The following is a 23,100-nucleotide window of genomic DNA, read 5'->3' as shown; positions in this document are numbered from 1 at the left end:
CACTTAAAATGTAGAATTCGTTGTGGTTTTTTTTATTATTAGATTTACCGAGCAGATCAGTGGAATCCTTTGGCCATATTGCGTCACTGGCTGGATGCCGCAATAATGGCCGGCTTCGTTTTCGTTCTCTTAACCGTACTTAATCCCTAACTAAGCATATGCAGATACGATCTTAAGATTTACCACTAATAAAAGCTAACATTGAGTGCACTTGTATGGTTCTCATTTCTAAGCCTTGATTTTGGCGGGTATTTGGAAGCAGGCCGCATCCCCATTCTTGTCGCCCAGCCCCCAGTGGATCTCCAAGCTGACGGTTGGGTAGACGGGCAGGATCTTGAAGCTGTTCTTGTAGGTGTACACCTGGCCGGCCTTCAAGGGGCAGCCCACCTTCTTCTCGCCGGCCTCGTCGTAGATGTGCGGACAGGCGCTGGTGCCGTAGTATCCTGGGAAGGGCAGGGGCACGTCCAGGATGATGCCCTGGATGTCGGAGGTCAGCTCCTGGAAGTCACGCTCCGGCCGGATCTTCATCTCAATGCTGGCCTCCGTGTTGCGCTTTAGGATGCACTTGCTCTTCGGGCAGTTCGAGATGGACACCTCGCCGGCTCCCAGCGCCTTTGATTTGGCTGAAAAAATGAGTGGGAAAATATAAATGTAAGTATTTAATAAATATATCAATTTTAAAGAGTTAGTTCTTTACTCCACACTGCGTATGCGTGATTTATATGGATATATGTATGGATGTTTTAACTTCTTTCGGAAAAGAATAAGACTATTTAAATATTTAATTTACACTCTAGAGAAATAAAAGTATCAAAAAAATAATTGCAAGTGATTTGGTACAACTTACAAAGCTTTCGTTTTTTCATATACTTCATATATTATATATGTACGGATGTTTTAACTTGTTTAGGAAAACAAAAAAATTGCTTACATAATTAAATACAAGAATCAAAAATTTGATTACCGTTTATGTTAATTTTTATAACAACTTAAAAGCTGTTGTTAATTAAAGTTATATAAATATAAACAAAATATATATACATAAATAAAATGTCATTTATACTTATAGTTTATTTCTATTTAAAAAATGTTCTAAAATCGTTTAGAATGATTTTTGATTAAATGTGTATTCATAAACGTTATAGCAAAGAGAACAAAACAAATTATACTTATTATTTATTTGTTTACCAACGAGTTTGCCTTAAAATAGGGTAAATTAAAAGACTATACAAAAGCTTTAATTCAGGTAGTCCGAGTGTGATACTTTATAGGAGATTGTCTTTAAATAGGTTTATCTTCAAATAAAAAGGCTATAAATGCACAAAGCTTATAATCCAGTAATAATTTTTATGTTTAGCAGTTCATCGACATTATGGTTGTTTCTTTTTGGGTTTAATACTATTTTATCTGAAGTACATATAGCCCGATAGATACTTACATTTCGGGCATGGTCCGACATCCGTGGCCGACGTGTAGCTAATCAAGGCGGCGCAGATCAAAAACAATCCCGAGCTCAGCTTCATTCTGTAGATGTGGCTAATTGTAAGAAAAGTGAGACAAATTTAACGAGAGGTCGCTAATTGCTGGTCAACTAATTTGGATCCGTGCTAGGCAGGGTTAAAAGCTTTGGCCTGTTTGATAACAGGCCTGTATTGTGGCCGAAAACCGGTTGTAGTTGGTCCAGTTGGAGCAACACGAAAAAAATAAAACGAAAGATCGACCTTGACTTAAAATCACCTCACTGAAATCACAAAACAATCCGAGACGAAAAGTTTGCAATTACAACTTGGCCAACAGTCAGCCAAAGGCAACTTTTGTTTAAGATGCAAATCTTACAGTTGGCTGTCAACTAGCTGACACGTTTCTATGCTTTTTGAGAAAGATACTTTGCTTGTTGAGAATTCTGTTTACTCCCTTGTTAGAGTCAATCACAGTGGGAAAACCTAGTTATCTGCTAATTTACCGGTTTTCCTGGCAATTGCCGTCAATTTGAGTGGGTAGTTGGGCTTCCACTTCTTCACGCGGAGCTCTCGGGAGCTACTTTAGTACTTTAAGCTACGGACGACGATCGGCAACTGAGCCCCCGATCGCATCGCATGTTTCTTTATATGTATAAAATCAACGACGACCGCTGAATCACGGGCTTAATTGAGTACTGCCCATTTTTTTCGCGTTTAATTACATCAAGAATTGCAGACAATTAACGATTACGGGCCATATCCATTAACACTTACATGTAAATGTTTTTGTTTACTTTTTAGTTAGAAGAAAAGTGAAACCCAAGCCCATTGATTAAAAAATCTATCTTAAAGAAAAAGGAAAACTGACTTGGATTATAAACTCTTATTTATCAATCCGAAAAAGTTCCTTAATAATACTGAGTTTCTTTTCACAAATTATTATTTTTCCTAGAAATATTACTTGAGACTTTAAGTCTAAGCACAGTAAACTCGCATTTTTCACACAGTTTCGACCTTAGATTTACCCATTTTTGCCAATAGCCAACAAAGGTGCGATCTCACTGACAGACTAATGCCAAATGATCAAGTATCCACAAAGTCTAGGGCCCATAAAAAGATTTGCAAATCATTTTTCTATGGCCTAATTAGATAAGAGTACTTAAACTGCAAATTGCATCTATATAAACATACATATAAGCAAATCAACCGTCATAGAAACAGAGAGCTTTGATTTCTGTTTGAATATGGCTTGTGATATGATATATGTAGTATGGTGGCACTGTCTATAGATTGTTAAACAAAAAAGTCTTCTCATTTAATATGCAAGGCACTTCTAAAATGAGGCTTCAATTTAGTTTAACTGTTTAAGAATTAACTACGCGTTCCCCATTGTTCAACAGATCCAGGAAGTTGATGACTTGTAGAGTATGACGCGCCCACTTTTAAGTTCAATCCAATTAGCATTTAGAAAGTCGAGCTTCCAACGAAACTGAAAACACAACAAAACGAGACAAATTGAAACTGAAATCGAGTATTGTACGGAAACGGGAGTACACAAAGAATAATGTTTAGAAAATAAAGTTTACACCACTATGATGAATTTTATATTAAAGAGAAATTGATTGTTATAAGCCGAGGAAAATGGGAAACCAATTTAAAAGTATATCTAAAATAACACATTGGTGATCGTTACAAGCCGAGGAAAATGGGTAACCAATTTAAAAGTATATCTAAAATTACACATTATAACAAGATGATAACATACTTGTTTGAATTCTACTTTGTTCTGTAAAGATAAATTTCTTTACAAACTAGCTTGTAATATAGTACTGTATATAGTGGAAATTAAAAATTCCGCGCACGGCTCAGAATGACAAGCTTAAATTTTATTTGTACATTTACTTGGTTTTGGATAGGTGTGTTAGACTTAGACCGCAGTGTTCGAGGCTTGAAATGCAACTGGCAGATATCGAATCCGAAAGCTGAGCCCAAATAGATGAAAACTACTGCCCCGGCCGGTTTGTCTGGCTTGTAAAACTTTACACAATGCTGCAGAATTGAAAGTTTCCGGCCTTTTTTGAGTAGGTGCTCCAACGGTCAATCAGTTGCTGCTCTCCGTTGGAATGGAGAGAAAAGTGGAGGAAACTATTCGTATTTAGGAAATCCTAAATGCGTTTCAAGTCTTTGTTGACATATCACTTCGCATACGGAATGAACTGGAAGTGGCAGGTATTGGGGAAGTGATGTATCTTTACTGTTGAACTCGGAAGTTAGAATTGTTTAGCTTTTCAATTAATATTTAATGTACTTCTTTTAGGATATGTTCATCTCAAAAGCATGTAGTGAACATATATTTTAAATAAATATAAAAACACATATTTAATTTTTTTTCCATATTAGTTACCAAAAATTAATTTATTGAAACTATTGGATTTAGATTTTCATTGTTAAAACATTCTTTCAGTGCATACGAATTTGTTGTTAGCACTTACCGACAGATGGCACTTTACTTTGACATTGTAAGCGTAGTTGGCAGATCGATTGTCGATTTTACATGTAAGATAAAATATTGTGTAAGATGACATGTAAGTGTAATGTAAAAAATAATACAAGAAATAATGGAAAAAAATAATGTAAGAAAATAAATTTCACACCGCTGCCTTGGAATTATTAATTTAATTAATTAATTTATTACAATCGCAACAGACAACGATATTTCGATTCGACGAAGAGGTGGATTCTGACCAGCTTGAGTATCCGAATCAACATCAACTTCGGTAGGGTTCAGATAATTGGATAATTTGTTGTTAGCACTTACCGACAGATGGCGCCTTGTCTTGACATTGTAAACGTAGTTGGCAACTCGATTGTCGATTTGACATGTAAGATAGAATATAGTGTAAGATGTAATGTAAGTGTAATGTAGATTAAAATTAAAAGAATAAAACGTTGCCAGACCGAAAAAATACTGTCTCATCTTATGGGGAAAGGGGGTCAAAGAGAAAGACGATGTTGGTGTTACCAGCTCAGGAAAATTATGACTCACGTTCATGAAGAGGAAGAACACTTGGCGCCTTGATTCAAAAATATTGCATTTTTGAGCTTGATAAAAGTGTAGGAACAGAGAAGAACGAGAATGGATAATATAAAAAATAGGAGAAAAAAGGGGGAGAAGCTCGCAACATTTTTGAAAAGATAAATGGAATTATTAATTCAAATAACTAATTCGTCACAATCACAACAGACAGCGATATTTCGATTCGACGATGAGGTGGATTCTGACCAGCTTGAGTATCCGACTCAACATCAACTTCCATGGGCTCGCATCGGTTGGGTTCGATTGGAGCACAATTATCCACGTCCATGGGTTCGGCATGTTTAATTTTAATAGATCGCTTTCGACAACTTTTTAGCAGTACGCGTTTCATCCTGCGTCGCAATAAATGGGTCTTCATACCAAAGAATGGAGACTAATCCGCTTCGCAAATAGCTTTTGTATTAAACTGTGGACGGCTACTATTAGCCGCAGAATTGAAAATCTGCTATGATGGTCAGATCGAAACGAGTGAAGCACAACAGAGAGTGTGCGAAGCTGTCCTTCTCTACTATATATAATAGAATTTAAAATTTGCTATGATAGTCTTCTGATTGCAACGAGCAATTCAAAATCAAGCGCACCACAGAGTGTTGTGCGAAGACAACTACTATATATAGTAGAACTTAAAATCTACTATGATGGTCTATGATCGCAACGAGAAATTCAAATTTAAATTCGAATTCAAATTCAATTCTAAAACTTAATAAAAATATGTTCCCGTTTCTGAGCCTGGTGCCTTCTGGCTGCAAGGTGCACACCTTGCCCACTAGGCTACGACTGCTTACGTGGAACCTACTCTTAGTGACTTCCAGTACGACCCTAATATAGGATCACTTTGCCACTTGAAAAAGTTTTCTACAAAAAAGCATTTTACCGCTGAATAAAATAGTGTAGGCGTGGCTCAGAGTGCTAGTGCATTGTTTTTGATGCACGGGTCTGAGGGTTAGGGGTTCGAGTCCCCCGCTGGTCACAAACTTATTTTTCTTTTTTATTTTAAAATTTGAAAACTTTTTAAATACAACTTTATTATTAAGGGAATGTTGGATATTCTTAAAAATCTTACAGCGTACTCTGCATCGGCGCGTACTTGAACCGGGGACATTTCGCATCAGAGACAGACACCTTACCCATTGGTCTATCGCACAACGTTCTCCGCGGGTGTTTAATTCAAACCCTATGATACCCGATACTTGAGTGCAGTTCGAAGCTCGAACAATCAGAAAAAGCTTTTATCGGTATTGAAGTATCCACGGATGTTATCAAAATGACACTACTTAGGGCCAAATGGGAATTTTCATACAATGTAGTATACTTTTGATACTTTTTTAGGATCAAATTATTGGGATCAATTGCAGTGTCATTTTCACCCACACTTATCAAATTGACATTACAAGATTTTGTCATGGGTGCAAATGGACGAATCGATGGAACATTCCGATAAACGGGAATAAGTTTCAGCACTGAAACTTCTCGCTTCGAAGTAAAATCCTCCCCAAAGTAAAATTCCAGGAGACAGCTATACCGCAATCCTTCCAGGCTCAGAACTTGGGCTTGATTTTTGACAAACATTTTACGTGACGGAAGCACATAACAAAGATAACATGTCGTGCTAAGCTTTGGAAGCTAATGACTGAAGCGTCGGCACCTGGCGATCTCTGGTCACGAGGACCTCATCAAACCCTCGTCTTGAGACAATAGTGTAGTATTGTCTCTTTTATAAAATTGTTAAATTTACCCATTTATGTTATGTTGCGTGGTATTTTTTCTTTGTTATTTCCATGCGTTTTATAACCATTAAGTTGGTTGATCAACGCTTAATAAATATTAGTATAAAAAAATCAAAAGAATTATATTCCCAAGAGTAGAAGTTAATATTTAACAGTTTTTAAAAATATTTTTTTGATCGTTCCCATAAGAGCTATAGAGTACCGTCATCCGATTTTTTAATAATTTTATTCGAAATTCTGAAGTATTAAAAGAATAATATTTTCAAGAGATGAAGTTAATATGTTAAAAAACACAAAAGTTATCATTTTTGAACATACATTTTTAATTATACCTATGCGAGTTGCGAGTCATATTAAAAAATATGATTTTTTCAAGAGTAGAAGTTAATATGTCAAAAAAAGCCAACGATATATTTTTTTAACATTATCTTATCTATGCAATAGAAATACGACTTTTGGAAAGATTTCATCCGGATAGCTTCAAAACTGAGACTTGTTTGTGCAGAAACGGACAGACGGACATGGCTAGATCGACTCGTCTAGTGATGCTGATCAAGAATATATATACTTTATGGGGTCGGAAACGTCTCCTTCACTGTGTTGCAAACTTTGACTGAAATTATTATACCTTCTGCAAGGGTATAACAAAAACTTCTGATATCACCATCAAAATACATAAGTTCTGATATCGCCTTTTGTGACGAGTAATGCTTGTACATTCGACTAAATAAATAAACTTTCTTATGTAACATGTTATTTTATTTTGGCAAGGTAACGTTTGGCACTGTATGAGTAAGGCGTTTATGTGAGGGAGTTGAAACTCAGAAGGAATGGGTACTTAAGGGTCCTGCCGTAGAATAATCACTTGGGAATTATAAGAATCTATAATAAAAGCTATTGGATTCTTCAATGGGAGTAAGCGAGATGCATGACTGACTCTCGCTATCTTCTTCGTTCTTCAAATCCTGTTTCTTCTGCTTACTAGCCATCTGGCAATGCATATAATCTGCGTTTCAGCTTTGTAAGGCATGGATATAATACAAAGCTAAAAATATAAAAAGATTCAGGATCAATTCTTTCCAATTTCTGATGGCAATTTTTTTTAAATTATCCACTTTCCAATTTAAATCATAATTTTTAAGAGGAAATATTATAAACAATAAGATCTTGTTTCTTATATTGAATCATCAGTTTATTCATCTTCACTCCGTTTTGCATTTTAAATAGTATGAACTACATTTGAATTGTACAATCTAGTTAATAATTAACATTTAGCCCATAATAGTACACAATGATGCCCATGTATTTGCTTATTATTTTATGCTACTACTTCTGCTTGGGTTTTGAGTTTAGTGGGTATGTTCTGTTATAAATTTGTATTTCTATTTTGCCTATCAACATTTACATTTACTAATATTTGAATTTTAATGTATTACATTCAATTGGATTTAACGTGTACGATCTACATATGGGTGTTGGCATATTCATGTAACAAAAGTTTTTTTTTATAAGCCGAGCTGATCTGATGTGTGCTAACTAATCGGAGAATTCATTACGTATATCATTGCGAATCTTAAGCATAATTTTTACACAAGTTTTATTCTTCTTTAAGGGTTTTCTTTGCTCTTTATAGAAAAAATATACAATTACAATTAGATTTTCAATTAAATACATTAATTAAGCATAAATTATTACATAATTGTGCTAATTTCTTTTGCTTTCGGTTTCTTTGCCATTTTCTCATTTTCTGTTTACCTCGATAGCTGGTTAACGAATATTTTTCCATTTATATATCAAACATTTAGTTTACGTTTTACGCTTGTTTGTTTTTTTGTATTTGTATTATCAGTAGTAGTATTATTATTTGTGGGTTTCATTACGTCAAGGTTATTAAAATTAATATGTACAAAGTTGAACTTAATAACTAAACCGTGTTTTCAATTCAATTCAAATTTCCCTTCGTTAGGTGGACAAAGTTGTTTTTGCACTGCCACAGAGAATTTCACTAATTGTAGCATCTAATTATTGGTGATTAATTGGTATTATTTGTATGCTTCGTTTCTATGTGTAATGCATAACTATATATTTGTAATTATATATCTATGTATATGTATTGTATGTATGTTAGATTAGAAGCGACCAGATTTATCCTGAAACGAGCAGAGGAAAATACAAGTTTAGTAAGTTGGGTTTATAATTTTATGAAATCTATGTAGTAAGCATCCTCAGTTTGAGTAAATCAGCACCACATCAACACTTTATAAAAGGACAATCAGCCTATTCCGACAATGACCAAGACAGCCTCCCTCCCAAGTGGCTAATTTATTCAGAGATTTTTTTTCGGGGTATAATAGCTTTTGACACTTGACAGAAATATTCATAAGTTGGGGTGATGGGAGGCAGATAGAGCACTCGACACTTTCCCCTTCTTCTTATCTGGCAATTTTTATGCAAATTTCCGCAAAGGACAAACTACAAACGGCCAGAATTATGCCATAAAAACGACGGCGCTAAACATTTAAAACAAGATTTTAGCCTCAGCCCCAATAAATTCGCTTTTGCTGAAAACATAAAAATCAAAGCTCCTCGCTTATCGCTGACAATTTTATTAGTTACAGCTTTAAATTATATTGTGTATGTAGATCACGCGCAGTTTTTATGGCCTGCAATTGAATTTTATGCGGCACCCGGCTCGAAGGACCAGAAACAGGGGGCAAAGGAAGTGTGAAGCCTATTTATGTGCGCTTTATGGCCGCCACTCCTTGGAGGCATTAAATTTATGTGTGAGCGAGTGTGTGATTGAGGGACTATGCCGGGGCATGTGATTAGATGCCACCCCATCCCCCCGATTCATATTTGCAGTGGCTTTCACGGACGGATTCCCAGGACAAGAAGCCACCAGGTGTCCGTGTCGTCTTTGCCCTTTTCCGGCTCTTCCGGCCATTCCATTCCTTCCGGTTGCCTTGCAGTTTATTACAAAACGCGTTGCCTGTTTGCTTTATTACTTACGCAGAGAAAAAAAGGAGTACTTTAAAAAATGTATTATTTAAAATAATAACATTTATAGTTCTTTATTAAATACAATCTAGGTTTTTTATCATTTTTGGTTTGAATAAAATAATGTTCTTCCAAAATATATTAAAGTTAGACTTGTTTAAAAATCGAAGAAACCAATTTTTTACATACTCCCATAGTTTTCCAAATCTATTACAACCATATTAAAAATTCAGAATATCTGCGAAGTCTTTCATATCTCTGTTACAAACATTTGTTTGGAACTTGTAAAGAATTTTAAAACAATTTAGAGAATATTTGTAGTTAATTTGGATATCAGTAACAATCCCTTCTAAGAATTTTTTATAATATCAGAGAATATAGGTTAAATTTATAAAAATTGGAGAAGAGGTATACAAGTCAGAAGCATTGACTTATTTATTATTTATTTTTATATTTCAGTAACAAACATTTTTTTGAATTTGTTTTCAAAATTGTTCCCAAAAAATTATGTTTCTGTGTATGGCAAGGTGCGTGTGTTTGTGGGTGTTCCTGTGTGAGTGCTAGCTCCTGTCACGTCATTATCCTTTGTCCATGCAACAAGTGTTTAAACCGCTCGCAGAGCTTTATTTGTTTGAACGTGCGTGCCAGTGTGTGTGTGTGAGGGTCCTTAAGGACCTTAAGCAGCTTGTACACAAGCCGTTTTCAGTTTTCCCTTGCTTCCTGGCAATTGTTTTCCCTGCTCTCTGGCCGGGGGAAAAGCCATGGAAAGCGACCTCCGCATCGTGTTGAGTTAAGTGAGTGTAAATGCGGTTTGTTGCCACAAGGACCTTTTCGAACAGGTCCTTCTGTGGGTATCTATGTGTGTGTCTGGCCTTGCTTATCATTGTGGCCGCCGTTGGCAGCTTAAATGTTATTAAATTGCTGACAATTTGTATTTTGAAGTCGCGAGGAGCGCATTTGATTCCCCATGCTGACAAATTGATTTCCCGCTGCCGCCAGGATAATGAAATTTTCATTTGAATGCCGGTGCCGATGGCAGGATACTGGGGCGGAATTCTCTTCTGCCTTTTTCCAGCACTTGGACAATTAGTTCTGACACTTTGCTTCGAGCCGGCCAAACCTGTCCAAAGTTTGTCAAACAATCTGCGGGGATTAGCTCCCGCCGGACAAATCCTGTCGCTAATTCAATTTATTCAAACTCCACTTCCTTGCGGACCCCGCTGGGAATTTATTAATGATGCAGTGGCATTAAAATTTAATCAAATGTGAGCCGGAAAAAAGTTTTCACTCTCTGAATAATTCAGCGAGTTGCGGACAAGTTTCAACACCTAAGCGAAAGTTGTGGTCCTGTGAAGTGGAGGTCCTGTGGCGGTTAGCCCTCGAACCTGGTTGCCAAGGCATCTCTGAACCATAGGCCGTGTCAACGAAGCCGCACATTTTTCCCCATTTCTCTGCTCCTTTCGGCTTTTTTTTTGTTTCCTTCTTTTTGTCAACTAATAAATTGCCTGAAAATGCCTTTGTGTTTCACGCGCGGTTTCACCAGGGCAACCAACCTGCACCCCCCGTTAAATATGCACTGAAAAAATCATCTGGATAATTTAAAATATCAAAAAAAAAAATATCTCTTGCTCTAAAATAAATCAAATTAAGAACCCGTGTTCAAAAGAAATATATAAAATTATTTTTATTGTTTTAAATATGTTTTCATAAAAAAGGTTTAAAAATCGAATTTTGTTTTTAAAAAAGATCGCTGCAAATCGGATTAAAAAGACGATTTTCAATTATTATGCGATCATAACTAACTGCCGTATGAAATTTAATAAATGTTTAATATTAAGCCACAATAAGTAATGTAAAAAATATTAAAATAATTATTTTAGTTAAATTTGATAACACTTTAAAAACGAGTTTTTACTTAAAGCTCAATAAAAGTAAGGAGAAAAGAACACTAAATTACTTTCTGGAACTTTTATTTTCTTTTATTTTTTTTAGAATTCCTAATTTTTAGAGTGTTTATACAGAACTGAGGTTTGGGAGCATGCCCCACGGTGGCACAACCATCTGCAGCCATAATTTGAGTGTGACTTTATTATGTGTCAAGTCAGTCAATCTGCGGACGATGATGTGATTTCGCCCCGTCTCTCTTAAGTTCCCCGTCTCATTTTACAACATTTCAGCGTTTTATAGTCAACCTCCTGGGCAGATGTTGCGGCAACTTATTGAGTGGCATGTGACGCTCCTGGCTAATAAGGGAACCAGCCCTGGCTTAAAGTTACAATATTTTTATATAATATTCCTTATTAAATATGCAATATATGCCTACAGGGGGGACGTGCCCTTGCAGGCAACTTTAAGAAATTAGCATAATAAGAAAAGAATTTCTAGCTGCTGTCAGTTGGGTGAATTATGAAAAGTGAAAGAAATGGAAATCCGCTGCTGAGGCTGATGCAATTCAAATTATTCACTCAAATGAAGCGGAGGCGGCGAAGAAAACCCCCAGCAAACACAAAAGTTTGCACTTGGCATAAATTTCGAAATCATTTCTTCATTCTTTTCTTTTTTTGTCGCCTCTCTACAACTTGGCAATTTTATTTTATTAGCACGTCATGCGATTGGCGCCAAACTTGACAAAGTAACAACTTGGTCCTCTCGCAACTTGGTCCTTCTTTCTTTGCCATTGGTATTTCTTTTTTCTAGTCGCTTTGCTGTTTTCTAATTGTTGGCTTACAGCAAAACTTAGTGTGGAATTCAATTTGTGTGTGGGTACGCGCAGGACAAAGGTTTATCCCCCATCACTTTTCCGCAGGACCTTTTTTTGCTCGATGAAGTTTGGCACAAAGCAAAAATGCGCGGTGACAGTCGCCAGTCGTGACATTGAAATAAAAACAAGGAAGAACGCTATAGTCGAGTACCTCGACTATCAGATACCCGTTACTCAGCTAAAGGGACCAAAGGAAAATGGAGATATGCAAGCAGCAAATGCGCCACCTACCGGCGGTAGACAGATTTAAGCGTTGTGGGCGTTAGAGTGGGCGTGGCAAAGTTTTTTTTAAATCAATCGATAGGTATTGACGAGACCAATACATTTCAGTTTAAATTTTTTATCTACCATGAAAATTGTGGGCGCCTCAGACTTGGGCGGTTTGTGGGCGTTGGAGTGGGCGTGGCATATTCGCGTAATAAACTTGCGCTGCGCTCAAGCCTACGGAATCTAAATCTGAAATCTCGTTTCTCTATCTTTGATATTTTCCGAGATATCCGCGTTCATATTTACGATTTTTTGAAGTTTGTGGGCGGTTTGTGGGCGTTAAAGTGGGCGTGGCAAACTTTTTTTGGGTCAGTCGGTAGGTATTGATGAGAACAATACATTTCAGTTAAAATTTTTGTTCTAGCATCAAAACTGTAGGAGCCACAGTTTTGGGCGGTTTGTGGGCGTTAGAGTGGGCGTGGCACTCTTTTGAAACAAACTTGCGCTGCGCAGGAATCTCAGGAATCTGCATGCCTAATCCCAGTATTGTAACTCTTATAGTTTCCAAGATCTCAGCGTTCATACGGACAGACGGACAGACGGACAGACGGACAGACGGACAGACGGACAGACGGACATGGCTAGATCGACTCGGCTAGTGATCCTGATCAAGAATATATATACTTTATGGGGTCGGAAACGCTTCCTTCTGCCTGTTACATACTTTCCGACGAATCTAGTATACCCTTTTACTCTACGAGTAACGGGTATAAAAATGGGAGGGCAGCCGGAGGAATGTTAAGTGGAATCACAAACTTCTGGATCAGTATTGGAGTAATTGAGATACTAGATAAGGTATTTTCGAACGTAAAAAATTTCAAATATTTTATCATTCAGACGTGAGCTAAATAATTAAACATTAATATGTCATTCAAACATTTGAAGAACTATAGAATTAAATAATTCCTTAAACCAATCTTGGGTTTATAAACAGAAATGGATATTTTAATTAGGAAAAGTATTAGCCAACTGTCCAATAATAATGAAGTTTTAAAAAAATAAACGTTTATAAAAATGTATAAACTTGTAATGTTTAAGAATAAATTTTTTTTTAGGGGGATTAATTGGGAATAGGTTTTTTAATAAGAACTGTTTCAAATTAAATTTAAATAAAATGTCTAAGCAAAGTGCGAAATGGTTTTTAAAAGATGTGCTTCCTTACTGCTTGCAAATTATAAGAGGTTTTTATTATTTTTAAATACTTGATAATTTGTAAACAGCAAATACGTATTTCCTTAATAATAACAAAATGCATTAAAAATTGAATTTTTCATTAAACATTATTTGCATCAAAACTGTCCATCACTGTCGAATTTCCATCTTAAATCTCTGCCATTAAACAACCTCACCCACCTGAAATACCACCTGCCAAGTCAGCGTAATTTTTCAATATTAGCAGCGTTTAACACGCTTGATTTGAGCCGCACCCCCTTACAACCACCGCCCACATTTGCCAAACGTGGCCCTCAGGTGAGCCGAGAAATCGACAGTCTCTGGAGTTGGGTCAGATATCGGTGGCATGCATAAGTCACCCTAAGGACGTAATTAATTTTTCAGCATTTGCTTTCGGACGCCATGGTCGTCCTGGCCCCAAAAAGGACACCGGGCAAATCGGGGGAGTTGCCTTGACGAATTTGCGCCGCGGTTTGAGATGCCTTCGGGCTATTTTCCCTTGGCTTTGCCATGCTTGGCCGGTCAAATTAGCGCGGAAAACGGGAAAGGACACTTGGAAGCCCAGCACGAAACACCGGACCGGACCACACGTATCCTTCGTCCTGGCCTGCCAAGGTAGCAAAGTGGCTCTTACATATTTTATGGCTTAGGTAAATTGACTTAATTTGCCATAATTTGAGTGAGCTCCGCGCGCGGCAACCTCTCACTTTAAAAGCGCTCAAATTGAAAAGGACTTAAAGCAATTCCTCTTCCGTCTTCATTTCATTTTGTTTGTTGCTCTCTTGACAATGTATTATGATAATTGAACGCGTGTAATTGCCCTCAAGTAGCAGCAGACAAAAAAATCACATAATAAGTACAAATTCCACAGCCCAGAAAAAGAAATACACGAGGAGAATGTCCATAAAAGATTCATGGGTGGAAGTGAAGTCAAGTGAAGACGATTTGTATATAAACAGGACACGAAATCGCAGTTAAAAAAAAAGAAAAACGGGAAGGAAAAAAACTGAAAATCTCTTAGGGAATGGGGGAGTGGTTCCGGTCTGAGGCGCTTCTTCACATATTTTACATATTCATAAAATGTACGCCGTGAAACGATATTATTAGCATAATTTATGCTGTCACATTGAATGGCTTTTAGGACTGATGATGTTAATTGAAAGCGACCAGCGCGGTAAACTGTAAGAAAAGGTGATATTTTGCAGCACATCTTTGATGGCTTCGAGCTCTAAATGAAACTAACGTTGTATAAGAACTTATACAAATATACCTATATTTAAACTTTTGTACAAGTACCACCTAAAAGTAATATTATAAATTTTGATATCAATATTTCTATAAAGAAATCTGATATAAGAATTGGTTTATATATAAGGTCCTAGATACAATATCTTTCTTTTCGTTTTAAAACTTACTTTGTAAACTTTTTAGTGGCGGTCCAGCTGCGGCTCCTGCTTACTGCTCACTGATCCTGCAGCTGCTGCGTAACCGATTACGACACCGATTACCCGCATCCGTTTCCGTTTCCGTAGTTTCCCATCCATCTGCGGCTGCTTACAACTCTTTACACTATGGTTCTTAGAATTAGCGTTTAAAGCGTTCCATTGGCGACACAAACAACACACACGCACACACACAACGACGACTACCGACTAAAGATCGGACCACAGACCATTATCTAGTGGACCCAAGAGGGTGGCGAGGTCACCACACTGGGCTGCGAGTACTGCACTCGAGCATTTAGATTTGTGCTAGCCGTTTGTGTTGCCAATTCCAGGCTGTTGCTGCTGTTGTTGTTGTTATTCAGCAGCAACTGTTGCTGGTGTTGCTGATGTTGCTGGTGTTGCTGGTGTTGCTGATGTTGCTGCTGCAGTTGCTGTTGTTGCTGTTGCTGCTGCTGCTGCTGTTGCTGTTGCAGCTGGGCCTGCAGCTGATTTAGACTGAGACTGCTGCCGGAATTGCTGCTAAGGTTGCTGAGGTTGCTGATGTTCAGGGCCGCACTGCTGCTGTTGACCAAGTTCGTATTGACCGTGGCCAGCGGGATGTTGATGTCCAGCAGACCGTCATAGCTCATCTCCTGCTGCAGCAGCTGTTGGAATAAATCAGTATTATTATATTTATCAATATTTAAAATATTTTGTATACCTTCAAAACCAAGTTACAAATATTTCTATTAGACCGTAAAGAGATCCTAACTTGTAATAATTCATTCAATGGTACTTATTGAATATTTTTTATAAAGAATACACTGAAATCCTCTACTACATTTTTTCAAATTTGGTTTCAATGACGAAACAACAGTTTATTTTAAGTAATTTTTTCTTTCAGTCAACAGATTTACTTTATTTGAAAAAAGTTTTCTTAAGGAGTAGATTATTTTGATTTGTATTCACTGTATTGATGCTATACTATTTACCCGGAATACTTTCTTCAGTGAAGTTCAAAATATTTACACAGACAAGTGCACTTATAAGTACTTGGTCAAATGTATTATTATTCAAATATAAACATTTATCTACTAACTTACCTCTTCGACATTGCACTCCAGATTCCCCACCGGAAAGTTCTCCAGATTAAATTCGTCTATCGGTTGCGCCTCGTTGTTCAGCACCTCCAGGCATTGTCCTATCAAAGTAGAGGCGCAGTTATTATCTAACATATCGCATCGAGATGGATGGAGTTTCAGACAGCAGACGGTTAGAGGGAAGATAAGCAGGATAGAGGTATAGATAAGAAGTAAGGAGCATTCGATCGGCATTCATTACCTTCCAGGTTGGCGGACAGTTGTTGCTGCTGCTGCTGCTGTTGCACCAACAAGACCGAAGAGTCCGACGGACCATCGAGCACCACGTTGCTGTACGTGTTCAGGGAGTCCGAGGAGGGCTCGCTGTTTGGATAGGCGGGCGACATTGTTGTGGTTACTGAGTTGGGCGAGAGACCCTGTAAATTGGAGATTAAAATCGGTAAAATATAACAATATTCTGAAACAGTATACTTTAACATTGAAAAGATTTTTTACTTTTATATTATAACTAAAGATTTTCCTTAATCACAAATCAATATCAGTTAGTTGAATAATGTAATAAAACCTATAAGACCATTTTAATGTCTAAGTTATATTTACAGTCTGAGTTAACCTATTTTTATCTGATTTATGCATATAAGCGATGGAAAAAAAACCAACCTTTGATAATGGATATGAACGGAATTACAATAATACAAATTATTATCTGATCCATGATTTATGGCTTTCCAAATTGGGGTTATATATAGGTGGCTTTGTATAAAATAGTTTACACATCAACATAAATAAAAGCCTTTTCGACCTATATATAACATACTTCATAAATATGTAATAGACTGAATTTATATATGAATAATTTGTATACATTTATATTTTGGAACCCATGCTTAAGATACTTTCCGGAAAAGATAAAATATTGTTTCGTTTCCATTATAATTCGACGTATTTGTAAACCTCTTGAAAAAAGAGTAAGAAATATTGTCATTCAAAAGTAGAAATCACAATAGGTTTTAGTTGTAATTAGAAAAAAATTATCATTTATGGTCCCTGGATTTGTTCCGGCACTACTTTATTAAAATGTTGTTACTATTATTAAGTATAAAGTTGTTCAACCTTTATTGTTGTTAATTAATTAATGAAATGTTGTTCTATTTTTAATGGAACTTCTTAGTTTAAGTTCCATTAACCCATTATTATTTGATCTGTTCTATAATTACTATCCCATTTTACTCACATCTCTTGCATTGTGCAGGCAGCTGCAGTTGAGGGAGCGGTGCAGCAGGCACTGCGACTGCGGCTGCAGCGTGTTGTAGCCGGTGGGGGCGGGGCCGTTGAGGGCGTAGGGCGACTGCTGCTGCTGCTGCGCCTGCTGATGCTGCGGCGGCTGGTAGGGCGGGGGCGGGGGCTGCGAGGGGAGTCCCGAGGCGGCGCTGAACCTGCTCCAGCCGTACGATCGTTGGGTGGCAAGAACGAGAAGAGAAGGTGACTTTATAGATCTGTTGCTAAGAATATGATTAAGAGAATCCAAAATCATCGAACATGCAAAGCTCAAGCTAGTTAGGTTTTTCATTTTCGTTTCTTTTCAGCATGCAAGAAATAATATTAAACAACATAAGGGTTTGGACTTTTTGGTGGGGGGGTGACATATATATAAACTGAGGTTAACAGCCATCGAGAACTGACCCTTGCTGCTGCTGCTGGCCGCACAGCGTCAGCTCGTCCGCTATGGAACCCGTCAGCTCCTCGAGGGCCTGGGCGTGGGCCTGCGTCATCGTCGTGTTCTGGTAGTCGACGGGGAATCCCCAATCGGGCTCGAGATCCTGCGCCCTAATGGGACTCAGGCGTCCGCAGGAACTGGCATTGGATGAGGCGCGCTGCCGGAAGTCGGGCGACAACTGGAAGCCACCGCCACTTCATCATCGCAGATACAAATAAATAAGAAGAAAACAAGTTGGAAACCAATATATAAAAATCGAATAAAATAACTTATATAAATAAAATAACCAAAGAATTATCGTAAAAGATAAACTATAGAGTCCGGGGACAAGGGAAATGAGATCAATAACTCTATAAACAGGCCAATTAATCATTCAATCACACAATTGAAGCTTAAGCACTGTTTGCTAAAAAATCTCTAAAAAATAAATACTTAAAGTCATGCTCTATAAGCGCTAGCTTAATTATTGTAAGTATATATTAAAAGAAACTGATTTAAGGCTACAAATTAAGTAACATGCTTTTTTTTCTATACTTTGATTTGAAAAAGGGTTGCTTAATCTAAAATCTAAGGGGAACTTAAGATTGATTTTGTTGCAATAAATATATAAACTCGCTAATAAAGCGACTGCTTAAAAGTTACATTATATAGACTTTTCCTATCAGAACTTTCTTCAAGCTAGTGGATACCAAAATATCAACAGACTAACTTCAACAATTTTCTGCTGGATTACAAGTATTATAAGGAATTTGTGCCAAGACAAAGAATCTAAGAATATGTATAAAGAATTAATAAAAGGCTAAACAATTGACTATCTATACTAAGTTAAATACTCTAACATACTCTACAATACTCATCGCAGTTGATAGTTACCTGTGGAGCGGACTCTCGGGGAAGTGGTCCAGCCCCTCGCTGACGCTGCTGCTGGGCGAGGGCGTGGCATCGTTGAGGCCCACAACGCCCGCCTGACGCAGTGCCTCCACCCGCTTCTTGGCCCTGCCGCGGCGCTTCTCGTACCGCGACGTCTCCATGGAGGCGGCACGACGGCGGACCGACTTGCCGGGCTTGGCCTCCGGGTTCAGCATCCACCAGGAGGACTTGCCGGTGCCCTCGTTTTGAACCCTCATAAAGCGGTTGTGCAGCGACAGATTGTGACGTATGGAGTTCTGTAACGAGATGCCAGATTCGAAGGAGACGCATTTAGAAAAGTATATTCTCTTTTTTTTGGAGAAAAAAAACCCAATAGAATAAAATAAAAGAATTGCAAAATTTGCAAATCCCCATTGCGCTGATGTAACGATTTGTAAGCAATTGCTTGGGTGGAAGGGCAAAACTGCGTTTCCTTTCGCCGGCTTGTGCCATTCAATTGTCTGTCGACATTTTTATGGCTCGCAGAACCAGAACGAAGGCACACACATATCTATGGTATGTTCTCCACTCTCTAATTGGAAGATGTCTTCACTAGACCTCGTCGCCTGTCGCCGTCGTCCTCGTCCTCGCTGTCAATTCATATTTTCCAACAATTGTCATAAATAACCGCGTGTAAGCAGCGTAATGACAGCGAATCGACAGCGTCTACACACAACCCCATCCCCAATCCAAAATCCCCCATCAAATAACTCCCAATCCTGTCTAGGTGAAAAAAAGAAGCAACGACAATTACATGTCATCGAGTGCGGGAAAAAAATGCGAAATTCCAGAAACAAATAGAATCAAACACGTTTAGTGTGGATTTGTCATCAGCTAGGTTTTTCTTTTTTTGGTGAAGGTATTGGTATCAGAAAAAGAAAATCAGGATGGGTACATTGGCAGCCAGGCTAAATGGAGCATTACAAACTAAACTAACTGTAAAAGGCAACTTGCCGCAGATTCGACCCACCTAAAACTCACACACACCAGGAGAAAATGTTATATAATAATATATGAATAATAAATATCACGAAAAACTTAAGTGTTAAGAATAGAAAATTAACACCTAACTGATATAATCACTTTAAAAAACTTTAAATAAATGTAAATGGCTTTTTAGAAATATTAATTAGTTGTTTTACATTCTAGTTTAACTCTAAAAATATTTACAAGTTCATTTTCAATTTAAAATGTATTTCCTAAAGGGGTTTGGAAAAAAATTCTTTACTGATGATGCTAGTATATTATATTATATTATCTAAGTGACAATACAATATTACACTTATTTGATGTTTTTATCATTAACCTAAAATATTGTATTACTTAAAATTTTGGTCTAAAGAACATTAGATATTTATTTTCTAATTTTTCTTTGTGGAGAACCCCGCGCATCCCTTGAAAAGGCACCGAAAAAGCGATTGCGACGCGTCGCGACTTCAGGCGGCACATTGGCGCCATTTATCACCGTTGCCAGGACATGTGAGTGGGCGGTGGGGAATTAGGGGGCGGATGGGGTAGTTTTGGGGTCTGTCAGACGCCCGCCTGACGACGAAACCTGTTCGCAGACAGGAGCAACAGCCCCCGACCCCATAGACCTTCTAATACTTTTCTGGATTTGCTTTACTATTCTCGCAGTTTTCCTTTTCTTTTTTTTTTGGGGAAAACTTTTACTTGGCGTCAGTGGAAGCTGGTTCTGTTGCGTCTGCCGACCAGATAGTCCTGTAATGACATTTTTGGTTTGGCCCCCACATCTAATTTTACCCCCTTCGCATAAAGTTATCATTTTTATTTAAATGTTTAAGTGCGCTGCCGGCGTCTGAGGCGTCTCTCCCATTTCCCTCTCCAATCTTTGGATTTTCAAACATTTTCTTTTTCTTGGCAAACGTTCTGATTATGCTAATGGCCAGATTGCGGAATTATCCAACCAACTTCCGCCCAGGAACAGGATGTCATTGGTTGTGTGGGTGGGTGAGTAATGAGAAATTATTTTTGCTATGGAAAGCGAAGTATTTATTTGTAATAAAGAGGAATGGAAGGTGGTAAAAGGTCATCTAATCACTATAGAAAAATGAAATAAATATTTGTTTCTCTAAAATAAAGCAATTTTCCATAAATCTTGAATATAGTTCGCATGTGGCACACATTAGGAATTTTCCACAAAATCCCTTACTTTATGCTGAATAAATTTACTTTAAAGCATGGCGAAATCTTAAAGAAAAAACCAATGAGGGGTGTGTTTTAGGCCTACTTGCTCAAGGCCATTAAATCAAGGCGAAATGCAAACAAATGGCATTCATAATTTATGGCACACACTTCATTGAATATTCATAAACTTAAATCTTGGCCAGAGAAAAAAGCCCAAAGAACGCGAGAGCATTGAGAACATTCACAATTCATCTAACTAATTGGGCCTATTAAATCGAGAGAGATATATGCGCGATTCGGCGACAGCGGCCACATGCCGACCAGATATACGGTCTATAGAGTGGTTACCAAGGAGCTGCATTATGTGGAAATATGGTTTGCACTGGAAAAAATACATATGTAATAAAATATAGTACTAAAATCTTATCGATTTTCATGGAAAGAACATTTTCCTTTTCAAAACATTACCACACTTTATTAAATTACTTTATTTAATTTTTTTCTCAGTGCATGTGAACTTATATGTGGGTCACCTCATCGCCTCGCTTCACAATTCGCATCCATGGCAAACGCAGGGAAAGCAATCGAAAAAACTGGGCTTCCATTGAATTTACTTGGAGCGCTAAATGAGCAAATATCCAGAAAAGAAATGGAAATTTCATACATTTCGTAGTCAAGGATATGTGTATCCTTATTGTGTACAATTAATGTGCATCGAGCGTGAATCACAAGGAACTAAACCAAATTGAGTTGCTACGAACTCACTAGTGACCCAAAATCGATGGGTGGAAAATTCGTAGTTAAAGTTTTCCGTTGACCAATTACAATTATTACAGCAAAACTTTTATTTATGGGTATGGAATCTAGGGCCCTGATTCATTTCTTTATAATTTATATGAGTAATTGGGCAGGGGGAGATAGGCGTATAACAGGAAGCGGGGGAGCACTAAAATATATTAAATCTGCCAGCTCGTATATGAGCATTCGCATTTTTCCTCTGGGGTGAGGGTGACTTGAGACTTTATCAGTCCGGGCTCTTGGCCTCCCCTGCAACCCCTCATCGTGTCCCAAGAAACGCTGTCATCTCGTATCAAATATGCATATTTCATTGGGCCATTTTAGCGGCTTGTGAAGGAGCGGAATCGCGACATGTGGCCCTAACTGGGTCATCCTCAATATTCCGTAGCAAGTGGGTTGCAAAGGTTCCAGAATTGCAACTTAAAGGTACAAAATCTGTTAGAAAACAATCTTTAGATCAACATCTGATTACATTTTTAAATATTTGGAATCTTTTTTGTGGCACATTTCAAACCTATCACGTAGAAAACAGATTTTAAATATAATATAAATCATAACTAAATCTTAATTATTTAAATTTGTAAATATTTGAGACAAAGTTTATGGTACTTTTTACACCTATCAAGTGGAGACTAAGTAGTAAATATGGCCTTAGACCTATTTATATCTTTAATCTCATTTATTTGGTTCTATTTCAACTCGACTAAGGCCACTTTGCAAACCGCAACTCAAATGTTTTGTGGCTAAAAGAAAAACCAAAAAATCAAACAAAATACGAAAAAAGAGCTAGATCTTTATCGGCTTATGGTAAACGGTTAGTCTCTGGAAAAAAAATGGATGAGGGAAAGGTTGGGGCGTTAGGCGGAGAACTCGCGGCCCAATGCCAAACAGCTGCAGCAATTCTCACACACAAATCAAATGAACCCATAGCACTCAATGGACATAACACACACAGAGGCATAGAAAAAAAAAAGATTATTCGCATTTAGATGTGAAATTGAGATATAAATTTTTGAAACGACACTCTCTCTGGCCGAACGTTCAGTTCAGTTCCCTGCAAACAGGTTACCACCTCGCCACCCCCCATTCATTCGGCTAATTGCTGCCGACCAGGTTGGGCAGTTAAAATTTAATACCGAAAAAAATAAGGCAAAAAGCAGTCAGCACGATAAATGGTTTAGAGTGTCAACGTCAAGATACCCTCAAATAAAAAAAATTAAATTAAAATAATAAAATTCTTTGATTAATTTCCAAGTTCCAAGGAATTCAATGCACTGACATGAATGACTGCATTACCTAATAAAAATGCTAAAACTCAAAATACTGCGGAAACCATTTCGATTTCATTGATTTGCAAAGGTGTTGATCTGTAACAATCACTCTGAGTGGGCAGAAAATATGCAGTAAACCCGATGAATCAGATCGATATTACATTCGAAAGCCAATGGATCAATCAAAGACGTCATACATTTGATTGCCATTATGGTATATACACCCTTGAACTCTCCAATAACCGCGTATAAAA

The 23,100-nt window shown here is 37.5% G+C and overlaps 2 protein-coding genes across 6 annotated transcripts in view; both read right to left on the bottom strand.

The window, feature by feature from the left end:
- Nucleotides 1-11: 11 nt before the first annotated feature.
- On the bottom strand, nt 12-3,474 carry LOC119560783 (ecdysteroid-regulated 16 kDa protein). 3 transcript variants are annotated; one of them, XM_037874410.1, is made up of 3 exons: nt 3,363-3,474; nt 1,439-1,536; nt 12-623 (listed from the first exon to the last, which is right to left on the bottom strand). In XM_037874410.1, the coding sequence occupies exons 2-3, from the start codon at nt 1,521-1,523 to the stop codon at nt 229-231; spliced, it is 480 nt and encodes a 159-aa protein (XP_037730338.1). In that variant the 5' UTR covers nt 1,524-1,536; nt 3,363-3,474; the 3' UTR covers nt 12-228. The 3 variants fall into 3 exon arrangements, with proteins under 3 accessions (XP_037730338.1, XP_037730339.1, XP_037730337.1); XM_037874411.1 differs by lacking the exon at nt 3,363-3,474 and adding an exon at nt 3,226-3,355; XM_037874409.1 differs by lacking the exon at nt 3,363-3,474 and adding an exon at nt 1,964-2,103.
- Nucleotides 3,475-7,449: 3,975 nt separating this feature from the next.
- LOC119559938 (forkhead box protein O) overlaps nt 7,450-23,100 on the bottom strand; it is a 35,286-nt gene continuing 19,635 nt past the window's right edge. The window contains exons 5-11 of one of the 3 annotated variants that reach the window (XM_037873145.1): nt 18,597-18,889; nt 17,690-17,917; nt 17,241-17,442; nt 16,248-16,422; nt 16,010-16,134; nt 14,898-15,571; nt 7,450-8,434 (exon numbers count right to left, since the gene is read on the bottom strand). In XM_037873145.1, coding sequence (XP_037729073.1) covers nt 15,161-15,571; nt 16,010-16,134; nt 16,248-16,422; nt 17,241-17,442; nt 17,690-17,917; nt 18,597-18,889 — 1,434 coding nt within the window. In that variant the 3' untranslated portion in view covers nt 7,450-8,434; nt 14,898-15,160. The remainder of the gene's footprint in view (nt 8,435-14,897; nt 15,572-16,009; nt 16,135-16,247; nt 16,423-17,240; nt 17,443-17,689; nt 17,918-18,596; nt 18,890-23,100) is intronic. The other 2 variants (XM_037873146.1, XM_037873147.1) reach the window with 2 other exon arrangements.

The sequence above is a fragment of the Drosophila subpulchrella genome, unplaced genomic scaffold, assembly GCF_014743375.2.
Source record: "Drosophila subpulchrella strain 33 F10 #4 breed RU33 unplaced genomic scaffold, RU_Dsub_v1.1 Primary Assembly Seq354, whole genome shotgun sequence".
Lineage (NCBI taxonomy): Eukaryota > Metazoa > Arthropoda > Insecta > Diptera > Drosophilidae > Drosophila > Drosophila subpulchrella.
Note: the sequence above shows the minus strand (reverse complement) of the source record. Positions and strands in the feature narration are given on the sequence as shown.

Bases quoted from the DNA above. Each gene is read 5' to 3' on its own strand.
- LOC119560783 (XM_037874410.1), bottom strand. From the start codon at position 1,523: ATGAAGCTGAGCTCGGGATTGTTTTTGATCTGCGCCGCCTTGATTAGC. The intron at 624-1,438 runs GTAAGTATCTAT...TCATTTTTTCAG, and splicing joins TGTCGGACCATGCCCGAAAT to CCAAATCAAAGGCGCTGGGA.